Below are 20,817 nucleotides of genomic sequence, written 5' to 3' on the forward strand. Positions count from 1 at the left end.
AAATAAACAACTCTTGATGTTCCCTCAATGTTTATTACATTAATAGAGAAAAGATTGGCGTGTGTATGTCATTACCTACATGCAGCAGCACGATTAGGGCCTCAATAAGTAGCACACATGTTGCTCTCTCTCTCTCTCTCTCTCTCTCCCTCTCACCCTATTATTCGCTTTCTCTCTCTCTCCCCCTATTTTCTCTTTCTCTCTCTTTTCCTCTCTCCCTCTCTCGAGCTCTCTCTCTCTCTCTCCCCCCTCTCTCTCCCTCTATTCTCTTTTTCTCTCTCTCTCTCTCTCTCTCTCTCTCTCTCTCTCTATCCTCCCTTTCTCTCTGTCTTTCTCTCTCTCTCTCTCTCTCTCTCTATCCTCCCTTTCTCTCTGTCTTTCTCTCTCTCTCTCTCTTCTCTCTCTCTCTCTCTATCTCTCTCTCTCTCTCTCTCTCTCTATTCTCTTTTTCTCTCTCTCTCTCTCTCTCTCCCTCTTCTCTCTCTCTCTCTCTCTCTCTCTCAGTCTCAGTGGTTAGCTAAGCTAACTAGCTCAGCATCCTCACTTTCCGGGGCTTCTTAAGAACACGGTCACTTTTTCACTTCCACTTTGGTCTTCCACCCATGAATAAACAACAAATATCTGGAATATGTGATGAACGGAGTGAATGACAACCTGGTGTGAGTATTACTTGTGGATGTTAGAAAGTGTTTTAGTGAAGCCAAATAATATTTCTAAATAATGTACGAAAAACAATAGTATATTTTGAGTTTATTTAATAAGCTCTGTTTGTGCATTGATTGATTGAAAAATTCCCCGAGCGACTGCTCGTCTCTTGACAAACTTTTAAGTGGGGACACTTTAAAGTTGACGTACCCCTGTAAATATAATAATTAGCATTTCTGGTAGCATTATATTGTTTTGTGTTTTTTTTTTTGTTTGTTTTTTTTTTTTGTCTCTGAACTACTCCAGATAATGTACTGTACGTGCCGCAGTTATGTGAATGTCATATTGCAGTTTTGGCGTAGTATTGATTGTGAGGTTGTACCAAATTTTGCATCCTGCTGCATGGCGAATACCGTAAAACTGCACCTGCACACCTGGACAAAAATGTTCACAAATCTCCGTGCGACATCTTGAGGTTCCCTTCAAGAGAATGGAAGCTGCCCCCCCCCCCCCCAAAGGGAGCAGCATATATCCTGTCACGGGGTAAAAACTGCAACTCGAAAGTGGAACGGTTTTTGTTGACCTTGACCAACTTTGGCTGAACTCGACTCCGCGGCGATGACTCACACGGGTGACTTGGAACCGCATTAACATACGACGGCGGGGACGTGTGAGGGGCTTGACAGCGAGGGGGCGATGACGGGTGGCGGTTAAAGAGAGGGCCACTGGGAGGGGGGAGGGGGGGGCGCTCCAGTGAAAGGCCCTCCTGGACCAGAATGATGAAGGGAGCCTTCGAAGGACAGATGGGAATGAGATTGGCGAATCAATACCATCCAAGGGTGTTTTGTTATTAACGCGCACAGCGAGGAGCCCCCATTTAACACCACTCGCACTGAACATTCATCACGGCCGCACTAAAGTAACTCCAAGGCGCGTCCAGGTGACCTTTCTGACACGTCTGACTAGACCACGCCTCACCTTACTCCGACCTTTGATCTTCACCCTCAGATGGACCCCCCCCCCCCCCTCGAGGTCAACCAACATCTTTGGCGACTTTCATAGGGTACGATAATTGCGTCCTCCCTTGCGTCCAAATTCATGACTGGATGCCACTAAAAGATTATCCTTTGTGATTATCCTTTGGTGCCAGGTGTGTTGAGAGGTATTGATTTCCTCCGCAATATGCTCAGAAAAAAACAACCCATCCTCTTCAACCGGTACTTCCTCCGCCTTTGTGTTTTGCAGTTTAATGGGCGCCTCGTGGCACAATGCTGCCTCTCACAGGTCTGTCTTGGTACTACAATAGCTGGTTTTTGGGGGCAGAGACAGTTTTTGTCACTGGCGTTTGCCAGTTCGTTGTCGCCTTGAGTTGGTGAGTCGCGTTCACCCCCAGCGGGAATCTCCACCACCGAGAGAAAGTGTAGCGTGAGCTATCCTCGTCACAACGATTCAGCGCCACCTTAGTTTAGTCCCGTCTCGGTTCATGTGTCCAAGTGTGCCTCCTAGTCATCAGACCTTGCTGCATGTCTTCTGGATCCCGCCTAGCCCAGCGTTGTTGTGCCTCTGCCTTCTCGGACGGCTTACACCGTGTATGACCTTAGCTTTGAATAAAACTATGCCTAACATCATGGCCTCATCTTGGAGTCCTGCATTTGGGTCCAGCCCCAGACCGAAGGTTCGTGACATCTTCAATTTGTTTTTTTCCCCCTAATTATTGCTTGTTTAAAGTTATTCTGCACTTTTGTCAATTAAAAAAAAAAAGTTTACAAGGCTGGGGCCCGAGTCACTACAGATACGGAAATGCATTCCCTGCCTAGCATGCTCTACTAGGCTAAAGCATATATTTTACGAAAAAAAAATAATATATTTCTTAAATCATGTAATTTTATAAAGTATTTAAACTATACATGTATTTCTATTATGCAGTTTATTATCAGGAAGAGCTATAAAAAATCACTTGAAAAAACTATTTTTTTTGGCTTGGAACGCATTATTTAATTTTCCATTCATTGTAAGGGGAAAACGTGCTTTGGTTTTTGAACCTTTTGGTTTTCAACCAGCCTTCTGGAATGAATTGTGTTCGAGAACCAAGGCACCACTGTATGCTTGAGAAAAAGGTACAAACCATTTATCGGTCTCAGAGTCATTAAGGCTGCTACATTTCTAATATACAAATTTCTCGACAGTGGTTGTATTGAATAACCTTGGGTAGACACACAAGACGACAGTGAAATTTTATATGGAATGTCATATAATCTACATCGAAGCACGGCTACATTGTTTCTCTACCGCAAAGAATAATTGTTGGTCATGGCAAATCGCTTGTTTACTGATCAAAATTACGTTGAGTCAAAATTTAGCTAGTAACTCTCGAAATCTCAGTTACTCAAAAGAAGATGAAAACGTTTGAGGTTGAGACAATGACGCAGAGATCGAGGCATACATTTGGAATATTTTATGGAATATTAAAACGAGCTATTTTATCATCAGTCACTGAGCGTCACAGGAGAGTTTGCAGTTCCTCTCAATGCCAGTAGGTGGCACTTATGTCCACGCTTGCCGCGTCCTCAACTTTAGCCTGGTCTAGCTAACGTTAGCTCGATCTGTTTGGCGGCACCATTGGCGGCCTTCGACGCTCGGGCGTTCAGACCTCGAGGGTTGATCGTTAATTTGTTCATCCCGAGTCCGAATCGCCAAGAGGGCCGCTCGGAAGAATGCGCCGATGAGTCGGCGTCACCTCGGTTTGCGGGGCGCATCTCGGCTACGCGTGATAAATAGAAATGTTCATTTGTGAAGATTACTGTTCATTTATCAGAGTTTGCGTTCACAAGGTATTTTGAGGAAGTCAATGAATTCATCTCCTGTTGATTAGTCTGGTGGAGACTTTGCGGCCCCTGCGGCGGCGTTCTTCATTTCCAACAGGCGGGCTGTCTGTCACATGACCACGGCGACCATTTCTATTCACGGCCTGCCCGCTTTGAGACGCCGGAGCCGAGACTCTAAATGAAGCCATTGTTTTTCTTTTTGACCCGCTATCTATTTGTTATTCCGACCGTAAAGCAAACCGCGGCTATGAAAATGAAAATGGGTTTTATGTATGGAGTCATAATCCAAATGGATTTCTCTGGCTTTGCCTGCGCTGCTCCGACAGCCTGTGGCTATTTATCTGTCCCCGCTCTAATTCTTCATCAGCGGACGTGCGCTCGTGCATTCGCCGACGCCCGATCTGCCCGCTTGCTGTCTTTTACGATCTTACTTTCGACTAAAGTGGGCCAGCAGAGGTCAGCGAGTACCTTTTGCGATTGCTCGTTACTTTATTTTACAATTGGAATAGTGGCAGAGGCGGTTTACGGTCAACCGGCCAGCAGGGGACGCTTGTGAGCTTGCCTTTTTTGTTAACCCCGTTATCAAACAAGACAATACCGTAACCATTATTTAAAATATTCACTAATAGGGCACTAACTCCATTTATTATCGGTAATTACTACTAAAAACTGCTGTTTAAGCCGATGTTCTTGATTGATGTTGTTTCTTCTGTAAGTGTAGCGTCAAATATATGTTTTATATGTTGTGTACTCCTATATTTTAACTATGTGAAGCACTTTGTGGATGCTCTCTAAAAAAGATGGTATAAATAACGCTTACGTAATCTATAATAGGGTAATTATTACTAATATAGTGCGCAATGTAGTACTTTGGTTATTCTATGTAATTATTATTTGCTATGCTATGCTATCTATCTTAATTTATTATTTTTCTTAATAGATTCAAGCCACAGTGTCCCTCCTGTTTTTCACCCAGCAAGTTGAAGTTGAGGGTTGGGTTCACTTGTCCAGGGTCCTCTAAATCCTCGCGGTCTTCGTTGTAGAGTTCTTCTTTGTGGTCCAATGTAGGCTTTGCTAGCGTTAGCTCTTCGCTATCGTTATCTCGTCGCTAGCGTTAGCTTGTGTCCACTTGTCCAGTGTCTTCTAAATCCTCACGGTCCTCGTTGTAGTCTTCTTCTTTGTGGTCCAATGAAGGCGTCGCTAGCGTTAGCTCGTGTCCACTTGTCCAGCGTCCTCTAAATCCTCACGGTCCTCGTTGTACTCTTCTTCTCTGTCCAGCATCTGCTAAATCCTCATGGTCCTTGTTGTAGTCTTCTTCTTTGTGGTCCAATTTAGGCCTCACTAGCGTTAGCTCATGTACATTTCTCCAGCGTCCTCTAAATCCTCTAAATCCTCACGGTCCTCGTTGTACTCTTCTTCTTTATGGTCCAATGAAGGCCTCGCTAGCGTTAGTTCGTGTCCACTTGTCCAGCGTCCTCTAAATCCTCACGGTCCTTGTTGTAGTCTTCTTCTTTGTGGTCCAATGTAGGCCTCGCTAGCGTTAGCTCGTCATTGATTATTTAATTTCGCTCTGGTAAGTGTTACCGGCCTTAGAAATGCTCAAAGCCACTCCCTGGTTGGAGGTTTAGAGGATAGTAGGGGTGAGGGTTCCCTCCTAAAAATGTTCTAAAGAAATTCTATAGAATTTGTACAGAACAACTTGTTCTATAGAACTTTGGCTGTGATTTTCTATTGAATTTCTACAGAACAATAGAATTTCTAGAGAAATTCGACAGGACTTGGGTCCTAAAGTTCTATAGTTCTTTAGAAATTCTTTACAAATGTCATGTCATTATCCAAGCTGCTTATCCTCACAAGGGTTGCGGGAAAGCTGAAGCCTATCCCAGCTAGCTTCAGTCACAGGGCAGGTATGGACACCATCACTGAGCGGGAATCAATCCTACGCTGCCCGCACCTGACGCAGGCGTGTGTACCACTACACCATCAGTGAGTTTCTTTAGAAATGTTTTATAGAAAATTTTTAACAGGGTTTGGATTTTGGGTCCACCCTGCACCAGAAACACAAGAATTGTGCCCCTAACGGGACAAGCCGAAAGGAAAAGAAGAAGAAGATGACGAATTAACCTTCGAATCTTCTTTTGATTCAGTTTAAAAGAAAATCAAAAATAAGTTGTTCAACATTTATAAACAAAGTTTTCTTAACCAGCTCGTTTTGTTTTTGATCATCTCATTTTTTTTGTATTTTTTATGGCAATATAATCACATGACAAAACAAAATGTATAAACGAATATCCATAATACATAAATCATTTGAAAAATCTCAGAGCTATACGGGAAAATATAAGAAATAGTGAAGCATAAAATAGATCATATAACATTAATTGGTTGATAAAAGCAACTTTAACATGGGTTATCAATAATTTATGTGTTAAATATAATCTTTATTCTTTATTAGATTGTTCATAGAGCCAAAGGGGCAACAAAAAGACATTCTTTCCATTATAGTGTGGGTAGACCCTCTGCAAATTTTCGCTTTATTATATTGGAGCCATTGACTAAAATCATTTCTTCATTTTTTTCCCCCTCATGAATGTACACGCAATTGGAATTTTAGAAATTTTTGCTGATTTATTAAAAAGGAAGTATCGCACAGCCATCAGTATTCAGAGCCTTTGCGCAATATTTAGTAGAAGCAGCCTTTCGATCGAATGCAGCCATGAGTACATTTTGGAATGATGCAAGTATTTGACTCCTGGATTTTAGTGATCCTCAGCCTGCACTCCTTGCTCCAGTTCTCTCAGGTTGGCTGGACAGCCTTTTTCAAGTCTCGATTGGGTTTAGGTCAGGGCTTTGGCAGTCACTCACGGAGTTTGTCCTGAAGCCGCTCTTGCCTCATTATTGATAAGATTTTGTCTTGTTCTTTGTGAGCATATTAGTAAGGAGCTTTGCAGGGTCTTCAATTAGAGAGAAACGGTGGGGGGCCGAGGTCCGGGGGGGGGGGGGGGGCCTCCTTTGATGTGCACAAAAATGAGCAGGGACTCATAAAACGTGATAAATTTGACCCAAAGCATTGCTTACCTGTGTGTGTGTGTGTGTGTGTGTGTGTGTGTGTGTGTGTGTGTGTGTGTGTGTGTGTGTGTGTGTGTGTGTGTGTGTGTGTGTGTGTGTGTGTGTGTGTGTGTGCGTTTGCGTACTCATTATCCACTAATAGCACAAGTCTTGAACTGGTGCTAGCCAATCAGAGGCAGAGGAGAGTGAGTTATCCATCCACCCATTTTCTTAGCTGCTTATCCTCACGAGGGTCGAAGGAGCGCTGTAGCCTATCCCAGCTTTCAACAGGCAGGAGGCCGAGTACACCCTGAACTGGTTGGCAGCCAATCGCAGGGAGAGTGGGTTATTGTTCCATAAATACGAAGGAGGTCTCGATAAGTTTTCCTTTTTGGGGTAACAACTGGCGTACCGCAAGGCGCTGGCAAAACAGCTTTAAAGCTTTCGATGCACCCAAGTGAGAGAATTTAGGAAAAATTCATCATTTATTACGTACTCTAACTCTTGGGAGCTAACTAGCTAGCGAGCTACGGCGGCAAACAGTAGGGCTGCGGCTCGCTCGATCATTGGTGACGTTCTTAAAATGGCTCACGAACTGCCAGACTGCCATCTCTGATATAGCGAAGGATTGCAATATCTGTATTGCGTGATAATAAATTATAGGAACTCATCGTTTCCCATGACATGCGCATCCCAGGACTCACATGTATTTTTTTCTTTTCCACAGTATTGGTTTGTGTCTATGCTCCTGTTTTGTTTTGTGTTTTTTTTTTATTTCATTTTTTTTACTGATTTTCTTACGATTTGTGTTTATATATTCATGTGCAATAAGTACATCATGTACTGCTCCTATTACCATTACAAAATGACTAATGGGCCACTGAGAACGAGAACGGGCTAACTCCGTTTTCGTCGCTTTTAAGTGCAGAAATGAATCAAGAAATACAAATTTACAATGAATAACGGAATTTATTCCAATTGTGGCCATTTTCAGCAGTCCATTATTGCAGTTATCATTTTTCCTTATTCATCACTGCAACAACGACAACAACAACAGGGCCAAGTCGCATTTCAAAGATGGCGGCGTCCACTTCCTCTACAGTAAAAAATATACCCCGAAAGGTCACATTCAGACATTAATAGAAAATACTTCTACACTTTAATGTAAGTGAATGTTATTTATCGTCTTGAGAGAAATATCGTGTTCGGAGATTTGACGAATGCCTGGAATTAGATGAAATCTGAGGAAAACTACCTGGAAATCAGCAAAGTTTAAATCCCCCAGATTTTACTGCACCTATCAAACTTTTAATACTCTCTTGCTAAAAAAAAAAATGAAAAATGGCACCGGCCCGCTCTCGTTCTTGTCGGCTTGTTTATTTGCTTTTCAAAATAAGAATCCTCAAAGTGGTAATCGTTGATGAGGGTTGACTAATTCCTGCATCTGTTTGGAATGAAACGTCCATTATTTCCTAGGCAAGACCGACCCCTACTGGATCTTCCATGCAACTTTATTTTAAAAATAAATGCTGCGATATTCACCTTTTGAATGATCCATCCGTCCATCCATTTTTCTTAGCCGCTTGTCCTCACAAGGGTCGCGGGTGTGCTGGAGCTAATCCCAGCTGTCAACGGGCAGGAGACGGGCGGGGTACACCCTGAACTGGTCGCCAGCCAATCGCAGGGCACACGGAGACAAACAGCCGCACTCGCAATCACACCTCGGGGCAATTTAGAGGGTCCAATTAAAGTTAATGTTGCATGTTTTGGGGATGTAGGAGGAAACCGGAGTGCCCGGAGAAAATCCCACGCAGGCAAGGGGAGAACATGCAAACTCCACACAGGTGTGTCCGGGATCGAACCCGGGACCTCAGAACTGCGAGGGCCAACGCTTTCCAGCTGCGCCAACTTGCCGCCCAGCTGGGAATGTTTTTGAGTGATGGCCTCGGATTTTCCCAGGTCTGGTGCAGAAAGAAGTTGAGAAGACTTTACTTTTTTATTTTAATTTCATTATTCATGATAGTGTGCAATACATTTCAATTGCGACATTTAGGTTTTTTTTTTTTTTTAATTATTATTATTTCCAAGTACTGTCCATAAAGTCATCAAGTTGTTTGCAATAATCTTGAATGTCCTTTTTGGCAACAAAGTGTCTTTATCACTTTTGCTGTCCGCGATTAAGAAATCCTCAATTTTTAAGGGTGCCTTTCATGAAAAGTAATACCGAATATTTTCTTTTCATTTTCTTCGTCACGTGTCGCTGCAAAAGGTGTAATTGAGCATCACTTTCCTATTTTTAAGTTTAAGACGTCATCGGCGGGGGGGACATTTTGAAGGCAACATATTTGATGAGTGTCCCTTTAGCGCTCCATTTTGGAAGGAAATTGGGGGCGGGGATTACATTTCAAAAATCAACTATAGTATTAAAATTACTCTTCATTGAAGTCAATAACTATTTTAAGGCTCTTAAATTAAGGTCAATTAATGATTGGTACGCATGCAGAATTGATGGATTTTTTTTGGCTTGATAGTTTTTCTTTAAATTGTTTTACTTTCATTTTTATTTATTTTGTCTTATTGGATTTTTAATGATTTCTTACAAGTGGATTGGATCGTTTGATTGTTTGGACATTATTCTGTTCGTTGTTCAAGGTTCAATTGGGGGGAAAAAAAGCAAAAAAAATTTTTTTGAAATCGTTAAATTGTGCTGACACTAAATAACCACCAGGTGGCACCGCTGTCCTCCTGAAAACCAAAATATATATATTTTTTTTAATAACGCAGCAACGTCAGCTTCCATTCTGACTTTTGTTATGACGTTTTTTTGTTTGAATTCAAATGGACTTCTTCCTACTAGAAGATGATTGCAATTAAATCACGTGTTTTGTTGTATACAAAGTAAACGCAAGACATTTTTTCTTTATAGGTTGAATAAAATCCTATTTTTTTTATAGAAACTGCGAGTTTGACCTTTGTGTTCAATTAATTTATTTCGCCTCAAAAAGCCTCAAGGGAACCTTAATTCTGATAATCACATGATAAAGTGTGATATATATGTATATATATGATATGTAAACGTCCAACGTAGCCAACTTTTTAATAACTGTCACATGTATATAAATATATTGATTTACCTCAAATAAATATTGCATATATATATGTGTGTGTGTGTGTGTGTGTGCGTGTGCGTGCGTGCGTGTGTGTGTGTGTGTGTGCGTGCGTGCGTGTGTGTGTGTGTGTGTGTGTTACATGTGTGTATATATATATATATATATATATATATATATATAATATATATATATATATATATATATTATATATATATATATATATATATACATACATTCACGTACATATATATATATGTAACACACACGAATACGCACGGACGCACACACATATATATATTTGTATGTATGTGTGTGTGTGTGTGTGTGTGTGTGTGTGTGTGTTGTGTGTGTGTGTGTGTGTGTGTGTGTGTGTGTAAACGTAGTCTTTCGTTCATTTTTGTTATTAGAAATATATTTAATTTTTTAGTGCGGTTGCCTTTTGTAAATTATTTTCAAGCATCACTTAAAATATAAAATATTACGGCCGACGGCGGATCCATGTTTAGTTTGAATTTTGTTTCTCCGACCTTGAACTGGTGCATAAAACGTAAAATGCAAAACTTAATTCATCATTATCATCAAATAAGAAGAAGAAGAAAGCGGCTGCATTTCTTTAAAATAACATTTATTATTTCCAGCATATTCATACAAGGTGACAGCACGTTTGAAGAGGAACAGACTCGATTTCGCACTTTAATGTCACAAAAGATGAAATGAAAAGTCAAGTGGAGAATATAGCATAGCAATATCAGATACATGGAGGAGGTCGTTGGAAACGGGAAAAAAGAGATACAAAAATCCAAGTGCAATCATATTTATGCATAAGACTGGATGGTATCGTAAGTTGTTTTTATGATTATTATTTTAATGACATCAATTAGTCAAACTTTCACAACAGGAACATTTTAACAAAGTTCATATGCGTGAGTTATAATAACGTCATGTTGCTCAGAAAATGAAGTTTAATTTGGAAAATTGTTTTTTGATTGACTGTTCAAAACGATGATTTCATATAAGACTTAAAACGACTTTGTTTCGTTTCTCTTTTGTTTGCTTTTTTAAAACATTTCTTATCCTGTGGCATTATCTTGTAAATTAAGGAATAAAAATGAAACCGTGTCGCTTCTCTCGCTTTTTTTTTTTCCTTAAAAAAAAGAGGCCTTTTTCGTGGCGTAAAAAACTGGGGGAAAAAAAAAACGTCTTTTTTTTTGAAACTACAAGCCAGATTTATGTATTTACAATCACCCACCGCCAAAACGAGTGACACGTTTTTGCCAACATTCAAAAACTCGTGGTCACAAATACGATGGAATGTGTGTGTGTGTGTGTTTTTTTGTGTGCGTGCATGTGAGCATTTCTTCAATACTTTCGACACCGTTTTACTAGTACAGCGCACTAGTATAACTTGCTATTTTCCCCCCCACCAATATTACCACTTTTGGGCTACTAGTCCTCAAGTAAATATGACAATTGCGCAACTAGAGGGCCCGTTCTGCGCACTAGTAACCACCTTATCAAGGATATTGAATATGTATTTTTGGGTTTCCGGTTCAAGGTCCTCGTCTTTCTCCTTAGTAGTGGTTACAGTTTTACTACTAGTAGGACAACTACATAGTTCTAGTGAAACAAAAACGAGCACTATTTGAAAATGTCGACTGCTACAATAGACACTTCTTAGAGTAGCAGAGGACTGGAACCAAAAGAAAAGTTACTAGTACGAAAAAGACATTCTACGAGTGCACCGAACTGTCTCTGAGTTTTAGTGAGAACGAGAAGTGTACTAATACCTGAACTTTAAGATGGATGGATCAAGGATGTTGAGTGGAATCGCGGAATTAAATGTTCAAGTTTAATGTTACTGTGGATGTAACTTTTTTTTTTTTTTTTTAAAAACTAACAATGGTGTTTTTAATTACAATTGACATGCAGTTCACTTTGAAGTACTAAATGACATTTGAGAACCGTTTATGTTCAAACATAATTGCAGATACAATTTCAATTGAATGTTAATAGCAGTTTTTTTCTGTATTCAACACAATATTGACGCTGAAACTGTTCAGGTTGTTTTTAGTGACTTGCAGTCATGTGAAATTTACATTTCGGGAATAAAACCGCAGCCTCGGTTTTCGTGAACACTTGGGCTGATTACGCTACTGTATTTTGGCGTTTCCTGGAGATGAAAATATTTTTAGGTGGTACTTGGTGGAAGGAAAAAAATGGCGGTAACATAACGACTACAAACCACGGAGAAACACAGGCTGATGGGATTATTTTATTTTTTTTTTTCAGGACCGCTTCCGGTCACTGTTTGTCCGGCGTGTTGTTGACCAGAGGCCCGTAGAGCCCCCCGGCGTAGCCCTGCTCCTTGTGCAACATCGTCCTGTCCCGGATGAGGTCGCTGAAGGCGTAGTCCATCGGGGGTCTGAAGCCCAGGGTGGGCACCAGGCCGGCGGTGGAGTAGGGCGTCATGAAGGCCAGACCCCGACTGTGCGCCGAGTAGGCCAACCGCAGCGGGTTGAGTCCCAGGTGGGTCCCCAGCGGGTAGGCGCTCGGCTCGGCCCCGAAGTGGGGCGCGTTGGGCTGCAGGGGCGAGAAGGCCGAGCGGTTGCTGAGCGTCATGGCGCCGGGCAGCATGGGTCGAGTCGGGGCCGGGGCGGAGGACGACGAGGTGGAAGGGGGCAGCTGCGAGCTTTGCAGACCCCTGTCACCGCTCCAGGCCTCCTCGGAGGCGCCCTTGTGGTGGGCGCCCTGGGCCGGGTTGTTGAGGATCTGCTCGATGGCCTGGACCACGTCCTTGCCGCAGCCCTGCAGGACCAGCTCCAGCACGCTGCGCTTGTGGGTGGGGAACACCCGGGTGAGGATATCGATGGCGTGCATGTGCCTGGAGGCCGCGGAGGACGGCGACGGGGACGGCTCCTGCAGCTCGTCCTTGTCGGTCTCGGAACCGGAGTCCGAGCCGAGGGAGCTGACGGACCTGGGAGTGTCCCCGCCGTCTTTCGGCGGCTTGCCCCCCGGCGAGTGGCCGTACAGCTCGCCGTCTCCGTTCTCGGAGCCGGAGCCTCCTCCGTGGCGGCCTTCCGGGGACGAGATGCCCGGGGCGGAGTCGCTCTCGGCGGGCGTCTGCTTGCCGCCGGCCTGCTGCGGGGTGGGGGGGCCGGACGCTTGGGCCTTGGGGAACAAGTCCAACTTCTGGGCGCTCGAATCTGCTGTCAAGAGCATCGGCAGCAAAGAACACGTGAAGGAGGGAAAAAGAGAGAGAGAGAGAGGAGAGAGAGAGAGAGAGAGACGGTCACTTGATGACCCACAAAACACAATTTAAGATAATCGTTACTAAATATGTTTTTAATTTTAATTCATGACTCGTGTCAATTTGCTTCTCAGTCCAATAGCAAAGTTAAGAGTGACTTTCAGCATTGTCATTTTATGTCATTAAAAATGAGTATATTTCATAGCTAATAAAATCCAACCAAAAAAGATGAAATAAAAAAATCTGCTTTTACGAAAATCCTAATGATCAAACCTTCGGAATTGAGATATTATTCATTGATCAGTATTTTATATATTATTGCACGTGTGATTGCGTAGCTATCCAAAACAACGGCTTTTAATATCTGTTACATTATGAGGAAAATGTATAACGAAACGTGACGTATTATAACAGTGCTTATTATTATGCTTGTGTTTCAGCGCTCTGTATGACGTTCAATCAATATTTCTCAATTATGACAGCAGGAATTAAAAGTGCACGAGTTTTTATTTGTGTATACGAACCTTCTTTTAAATTATATATTATGTTATATACATGAACATATTGTTTTGATTGGATAGAAGCTTTGAAATTAATATTTTCTGCACACCGAGGTTTTCCGTTTTCATCTTGCTCAATGAACTTGGGGAAATGTTTTTATTTTGAAATTTGCATTCACGGGGAATTTTAGTGCTGAAAGTAATTTAACTTCACAAGAGTGAAAGTAATTAAAAAAAATGCGATACATGCAACTTGGTCAGATTCGAGCCCAGGTTCATTTTAAATGCTGTCGAAAAAAATTAAAAGCAGTATGTGGGTAAATCCTTTCCAACATACAGTACATATATATGGATTTATTTTTTTTTTTTCAGTACTAATGCGCTCGCTCGCAATCATATTGATTAACCATCAAATGACACACAATTCCGAATAATGAAATACATGACGTTGTTCAGCGATATAAATTAGCATTTATAGTCATCATTTGTTTAGCTTTATTTTACGGTCCCTTCGCGCGTGACCTTCCCAAATCTTTGCGGTCGAAGTGACTCACCGGAACTGGCGCACGTGTCGCCGCCCTGCACCGACGCGAAGACCTCGTAGCCGGGCCGCGGCGGGATGATCCCGTTGGCCGCCGCCAGGGCCAGCCCCTCGGCGGTGCCGTAGAGCAGCTGCAGCTCCCGGGCTTCGTTCTCCTCCTGCGCCTGCTGCCTCCGGAGCGCCACCTGCGCCGCCATGACGCGCTGGCGCTCGGCGATCAGCGTGCACTTGGCGCACATGCAGTCCTTCCAGCGGCAGTAGCGCTTGTGGCCCTTGAGCGCCGACACCACGCCGTGGTTGCGGCACCGGGCGCACTTGGGCGTGCGCGGGTACTTGTCGGCGGCGCGCAGCAGGAGCGGGGGCCCGCGCAGGAGGCCGCCCGCCATGGACACCGGGATGGAGGCCACGGCCGCCACCGCTCCGGCGTGCACCTGAGAGGCGGAGGCCGCGGAGGAGGAGGCGGCGGCGGCGGCGGCGGCGGCGGCGGCGGGCTGCATCTCCGGTCTGAGATCCATTCTGGCTGAAGGCTCGGGACCACGCGCACCAAAATGGAGAAAAGGCCAAAATGCGGGCAGCGCTTCTAGTTCATCGACCGAGTGATAATGTTTCAAATCCCCCACCCCAAAAAAAAAAAAAAGGAGCGACGCGTCCGCGCGCGCGCGACACACACTATAACTTCCTCCAGAGATCGTCAGTAGCTACAGAGCACTCTCTCCCCTCACGATTGTTACGCCCTCGTTTTCATTCCTGCAAGTTGACAACAATGTGGCGCCTGTCATTCATTGGCCGAAGGGGGGGCTTCTCATTGGCTGCCTTCCTTTTTTCAACTGTGTCCACCTGAGTTCGTCTTCTTGTTTTCATTTGTCTTTTTTCCCTTCTTCTTCTTTCAGCCCCCACCCCCGCCATAAGATATCAAGTGTTAAGAAATGTGAATTGGGACTTCCCACAAAGATCACCATTTCCAAAAGCATCATTTTTATGCTCTCATATCACTGCGGTGACTTTTATTTACTTATCAGGGTGGGATTAGATATTCATAGTTCCTCTAATTAGCGATGATAATGCTTCTGTCATCCTCTGGGAGGTAAGTCGTCTGTTTTGTGTGTAAGTGTGTGTGTCTGTAACACAAAAGATTTTTCATTAATTTGAATTTTTCCAATAGGCCAGTCAAGATTAGTTTGCATTTTTTAAAAATCACATTTTATTATTAAACGTTCGATAAATGTATTTAGTGCAGAATATAGTACAATAATCAAGTATAATTTAGAGCCGTTTCTGAATTTCCTTCCAATTAATTCTGCACGACTTTTCTTTTTTCTTTTTATTTTGCCCGTTATTGGATTTTCTTGCATGCAAGTCCCAAAACTGACGCCAAGTATTTTAAATTCTTTCGATACTTGTAATGCTATCATCATGTTCTTTTTTTCCTGTTTCAATACTTGATAATTGGCTTGACCAAAAAGTTATTCTATCTTGTACACTGCGGCCCATCATCGCATTGCAGTTGCAGTAATATAAGTGCATGAATAACTGTCTCTACATATCTAACAATATAAATAAACATCTATATTCTATTTAATTAAATCTGTTTTATGTTTCAATATATTATTCGTAATTAGACTCGGGAAAACATTATATTTGTTACTGTTAACAACTGTTCCAACAATAATAATTGTGGCGATTTTGATGAGGATGATTTATCATTATAATTTACATTATTATTATTATCACGGTTGTTTAGCGTGAAACATTCATCGGAATAAATGAACGTTTTACTCGCTCATTGAAGTGTTTCCTGAAAGTCAGCCAGGTCATATAGTTGAATTAAACGTTTTTAATTCATCTTAAATATATCACAGTGTAGAGCAAAATGAAAACTATATTTTTGGGGAGTCCCCCTCTCCCATGAGAAACTCTGAAACAAATGTAATCCATTGCAAGCGAGCGCAGCGGTGAGGCGTCGTTTGTCGCTGCCTCCTTCTCAAGTTCGCGACGGAGCGTGCACGGTGTGCGCGCCCACGCTCGCTCGCGCGCGAGGGCGCGCGCGCACCTGCTCCCTCACCTGTTCACTCCCTCGCGCGTGCATGCGCGCAAGAGGAGGAGAAGCTCGCGTTGAGGAGGACGACAAGTGAACAACAGCGAGGAGGTGCAGAAGAGGAAAAAGAAGAAAAGGGGCTCCCACCCCCCACCCCGACGTCGCCCCCGCCCCTCCTCCGCACACCCACACTTTCCATCCCTCCACGCCTGCATCTCCTCTTTGTTTACCCGGTGAATCACTGTAAGCAAATGCCATCTGTTTCCTCATCTGCACCTTAATTAGCCAGCCAACAGGCTAATGGAGACGATATTAAAACGACATCTTTTTGACATTCAAAGTAATTATGTGCCCGAACGGGAAGGAGGCGACTCCATGCTAAATCCTCCTAAAATAAAATAAAAAAAAAATAAAAAAAAAAACCACCAACTGCGTGCACGCGCTTCCTTCTCCAGGCTTCGCGGTGCACGCGCAAGTTACGAGTGGAAATGTTTGCCGGCAGCAAATGAGCGTGACAGCTAAATTTAAAAAAAAACAAACATGGGTTACATTGTTAGTTAATATACAGCTGTATATTTTTAATGGTTGCCAATGTGTTGAAATTATGTTGTTGCGGATATAAAAATGCGCACTTTTGACATTTTTATTGGTCCAAACACTGCCTTATTAATTCCAGATAATCATTTCTGATTGGTTACGAACACGAATATTTCGTTCATTTTTCCCCAACTATTAAAAAGGTGACATTCGTTGGTTTTACACCAGAAATAATATTGAAAATAGTCCAATTAGCTTGTGTTTAAATATTTTGAAAATGTTTTACACTCACTGCATGTCATGTTTAAAGCCAATTATATACACTATACATTTTAGTCTTTACGAAGAGCCAATTTTGACATTTTCCAGTCACCTGCAGCACATTAATTATTCATAGTTTGGATTCATTTGGATTTATAATCAACATCTTCGGTCTACATGCTGTATACAATTATTGTTCATGTTGAATAGAATGCATAAACACGGGAAGACGTCGAAATATTTAAATGCTGCAAAACACTAGTCAGCATGGGGGCCTTTTAAAAAAAAGTGATGATCGTGCATTCTTGTCACTTTTATAGATTTCAACCACTGTTGCAGTAAATGTTGCCAAAAAAAAAAAGTGCTTCGGTTCCCTGAGAGGTGTGTTCAGGTGTACCTAATAAAGCGACCTGTGAGTGTATCAGTCCTCACAATCGGACTGCAAGGAGCGGTCCAAAGCGTTTGATGAGTACCTTTATTAAAAAAAAAAAAATGGGGAAAAAAGCATTATGGTTGGGATTACGGCGTCCATTATTCCAGCGGGCCAATTAAAAATGCCCCCCGCGCATAAAAAGTGACTGTGCGCCCGCAATCGTCTTTGAAGCGCTTCATTAGGCCCATGCAGCCGCCAAAGTGCGTCCGGCCTTTCAGCGCATTGAGCCAAAGTCCAGACGAGTCGTTTTTCAGCAGCCCTTTAACGGGACAACAAAAGGCCCATGCTTGACCCGACATATGTAGCAGCATGTTTCCGCTGCCCCGCACCCCCGATGCGACCAGCCGCCTCCCCCTGCTGACGCCGGCCCGGCCCGACTGCAACCCCGACCGGGCCGGCCTGCGACGCCGCCCGCGGACGCCGGAGGTTCTGGAGGCACTCGAACACAAAACCATCTTAACTTTGTTGTTGTGCATTGAAGTACTACAGATCATATTTAAAAAAAAGTACTCGAGAGTCATGAAAGAAAATGACACTGCCAATTACAAAACCAGTTTTGATAACGTGGTACAAGGGGGGAAATAATTAATTATAATTAATAACTAAACTGTGTAACACTGCATAAAACCACAATAAAAATAATTCCCGCTTCACCTTCTTTTTTTTTCTGTGATATTCAAGGTCAGCAAACCATCTTAATGGCACTTTAGCGCCACCAATTGATACTTCCACTGCAAAGAACCCAATGTGACTTGATGGAAGCCAGTTGATGTTAAATTCCCTAGCTGGGGAGTTCTGACGTAAAAGATATATACATATATCTACGTTCGCTGTGTTCATCTTTTTTCGACACCTCTTCTGATTATTCTTTGCACTCTTCTGTCAGTAAATGGGTATTAACTCTCATGTTGCTTGAAAGTTGTTCTACACAAATAATTTTCTGTACAAATTTAACAGAAATTTCAAATCAAGCACTGTGCCACTTCGTGTTCTTCAAAAACCTCTACAGAATTTCTATAGAAACATTTTGTTCTTGAGAAACTCACAACTGAAGTTCTGTAGAACAACTTGTTCTGTACAAAGTCTATAGAAATTTGAGAGCAACCACTGGGTCCACTTTCTGTTCTTCAAATCTTTCCATAGAATTTCTACAGAAACATTTTTGTTCTACAGAAATGCTATAGAAAGTCACAGTCTATAGAACAAGTTGTTCTATACCAGGGGTCATCAACCTTTTTGAGGCTGAGGGCTACTTTGTGAGAACCGATTGCACGAAAGGCTACATGACTTGTTTGCAGCAAACTTCAGTCATAGTTCATTATACATACATCAAATATTTTGGTTTTTAATTTTTTTGTATGATGTGACATTACATATATTTTAAAAACTTAAATAACATAAGGAAGCCAGATTCAAAATTTAAAGCTGTGGTACTTTTAGAACATGCCTCGCGGGCTACCATGCGCCCGCGGGCACCGCGTTGGGTGACCCCTGTTCTATACAAATTCTATGGAATTCTATAGAATTTCTATAGAATTTTTTTTTTTAGCAGGGATGTAACACTAGAGGTAAAAAAAAAAATGGAGCCAAATCAGAAGCTCAAAGAAAGTCATGTGTGGAAAAGGCACAACAGCAAAGAAAACTGTGAGAAAAGGAAGAAAGAAAGAAAGAAAGAAAGACAGATGACTGGAGAAACAGAAGTTGGCCGAGTGACCAATAAGGAGGCGGAGGAAAGTCATTTCTAGATCAAATCGGCACAAAAATACATAAGCGCATGCATGGCATTAGGATATTTTCAATATTTTGAAAGCTTCCAAAAACTGCTGGCAACACACACACACACACACACACACACACACGCACACACGCACACACGCACACAATGGCGTTTTTGTGGCCTGGAGCGAGGTTGGTAGGGATTATCTTTGTTTAATGAATGGGCAACAAGTATTCATCAACACGGGCAGATTATTGGACTGTGCAGCTCTACCTTCGGCGCAGACACACAACTGCAGTGTGTGTGTAGCCAATTAAAAGGCACGAACACACACGCACACTTTCTCTCTCTCTCTCTCTCTCTCTCTCTCTCTCTCCACATCTGCGGCAAAGCGCTGAATAGCCGCTCATTGAGATCACAGATGGAGGATGGCTTTCTTTTTTGGGGAAATTTGAGAAACACCATTGTCCCCCTATCCAAACTCAATGTGTCGGCGGACAATGGCGCCGCCTTTGAGCGGGCCCGCTTCAATTGGCCTTGTTTTTGAAACTTCAAGTGTTCCGCACAAAGACGCCGACCTCCTAAATGTCGCCGCCGCCTCGCAATTGCGCGCGCACCCTCTCATTCTGTGTGTGTTTGTGTATTTAGCACGTTGGGACCAAGTTTAAATTAATATGAAGCCATAAATGACCCCCCCGTCACGCATTCACAACCCCAAGCGGTCCATTTATTAGGTGGCGATAAGACTTCTCCATAGGAGGAACATTGCAAATTGATGGCTGCCCCCCCCCCCCCCCACTATACAAGGAATTATACAAACTGCTTTAATAAGCACTTCACTTACTTTAATAATCAAAACAACCCAGCAAAAATACACAAAGAAAAACACCATTCCAACCTTTAAACAATTTAAAAAATATATATTTAGACTGGCGGCACGGTGGGTCAGCTGGTAAGGTGTCGGCATCACAGTTCTGAGGTCCCAGGGTTGATCCCGGACCCGTCAGGTTTTTGTCTGGGCACTCCGGTTTCCTCCCACACCTCAAAAACATGCAACAGTAAATTAACAGTTTAAATTCCCCAAAGGTGTGATTGTGAGTGTGGCCGTTTGTCTTTATGTGCCCTGTGATTGGCTGGTGACCAGATCAGGGTGTACCCCGCTTTCTGCCCGTTGACACCTGGGATAGGCTCCAGCACTCTCTGCGACCCTCGTGAGGATAAGCGGCTAAGAAAACGGATGGATGGATATTTAGACTCTGTCTGGAGGAATAAAAAAAAAAATACCAAATGTCATTTAAAAAGGACAATTAAGAGTGATTCGTTTCAACTTCCCCTACAACTAAATACATATTTTTATGTATGCAAGCTCTTTGGAGTAAATTATTATTATTTTTTTTGGGGACAAGTCCAACCTTAAAACAAGAAGAAATATTGGAGAAAAATATTTGGCATTTCATGCGGGGGTCATCAACAAGGAGCCCGTGGGCAGCTGCTGAGGACCACGTGTGTAGACAGTGGGCCGGTTCCAAAATGTGCTTCAGATTCATAATTTTCAGTTTCCTACTTTGTTGAATCAGTGTCGATATTTACTGAGAAATTATTGCATGATCGACATTCATGTAATTAATATTGTTAATTACATATGATTAAGGCGGGACGGTGGGGCACCTCGAAAAGCATTGGCCTCACAGTTCTGAGGACCTGGGTTCGAGCCCAGCCTCGCCTGTGTGGAGTTCGCATGTTCTCCCCGTGCCTGCGTGAGTTTTCTCCGGGCACTACGGTTTCCTCCCAAACCTTAAAAACATGCAACATTAATTTAACACTCTAAATTGCCCCAAGGTGTGATTGTGAGTGTGGCCGTTTGTCTTTATGTGCCCTGCGATTGGCTGGCGACCAGTTCAGGGTGTACCCCGCATCC

At 42.8% G+C, this 20,817-nt stretch overlaps 1 protein-coding gene across 2 annotated transcripts; it reads right to left on the minus strand.

Moving 5' to 3' along the window:
• Window positions 1-11,538: 11,538 nt before the first annotated feature.
• Window positions 11,539-16,074, minus strand: dmrta2 (DMRT-like family A2). 2 transcript variants are annotated; one of them, XM_061825018.1, is made up of 2 exons: window positions 13,930-16,074; window positions 11,539-12,831 (listed from the first exon to the last, which is right to left on the minus strand). In XM_061825018.1, the coding sequence occupies exons 1-2, from the start codon at window positions 14,429-14,431 to the stop codon at window positions 11,930-11,932; spliced, it is 1,404 nt and encodes a 467-aa protein (XP_061681002.1). In that variant the 5' UTR covers window positions 14,432-16,074; the 3' UTR covers window positions 11,539-11,929. The 2 variants fall into 2 exon arrangements, with proteins under 2 accessions (XP_061681002.1, XP_061681001.1); XM_061825017.1 differs by having other exon boundaries at window positions 11,539-12,834.
• Window positions 16,075-20,817: the final 4,743 nt, after the last annotated feature.

Source organism: Syngnathoides biaculeatus, chromosome 7 (genome assembly GCF_019802595.1).
Source record: "Syngnathoides biaculeatus isolate LvHL_M chromosome 7, ASM1980259v1, whole genome shotgun sequence".
Taxonomy (NCBI): domain Eukaryota; kingdom Metazoa; phylum Chordata; class Actinopteri; order Syngnathiformes; family Syngnathidae; genus Syngnathoides; species Syngnathoides biaculeatus.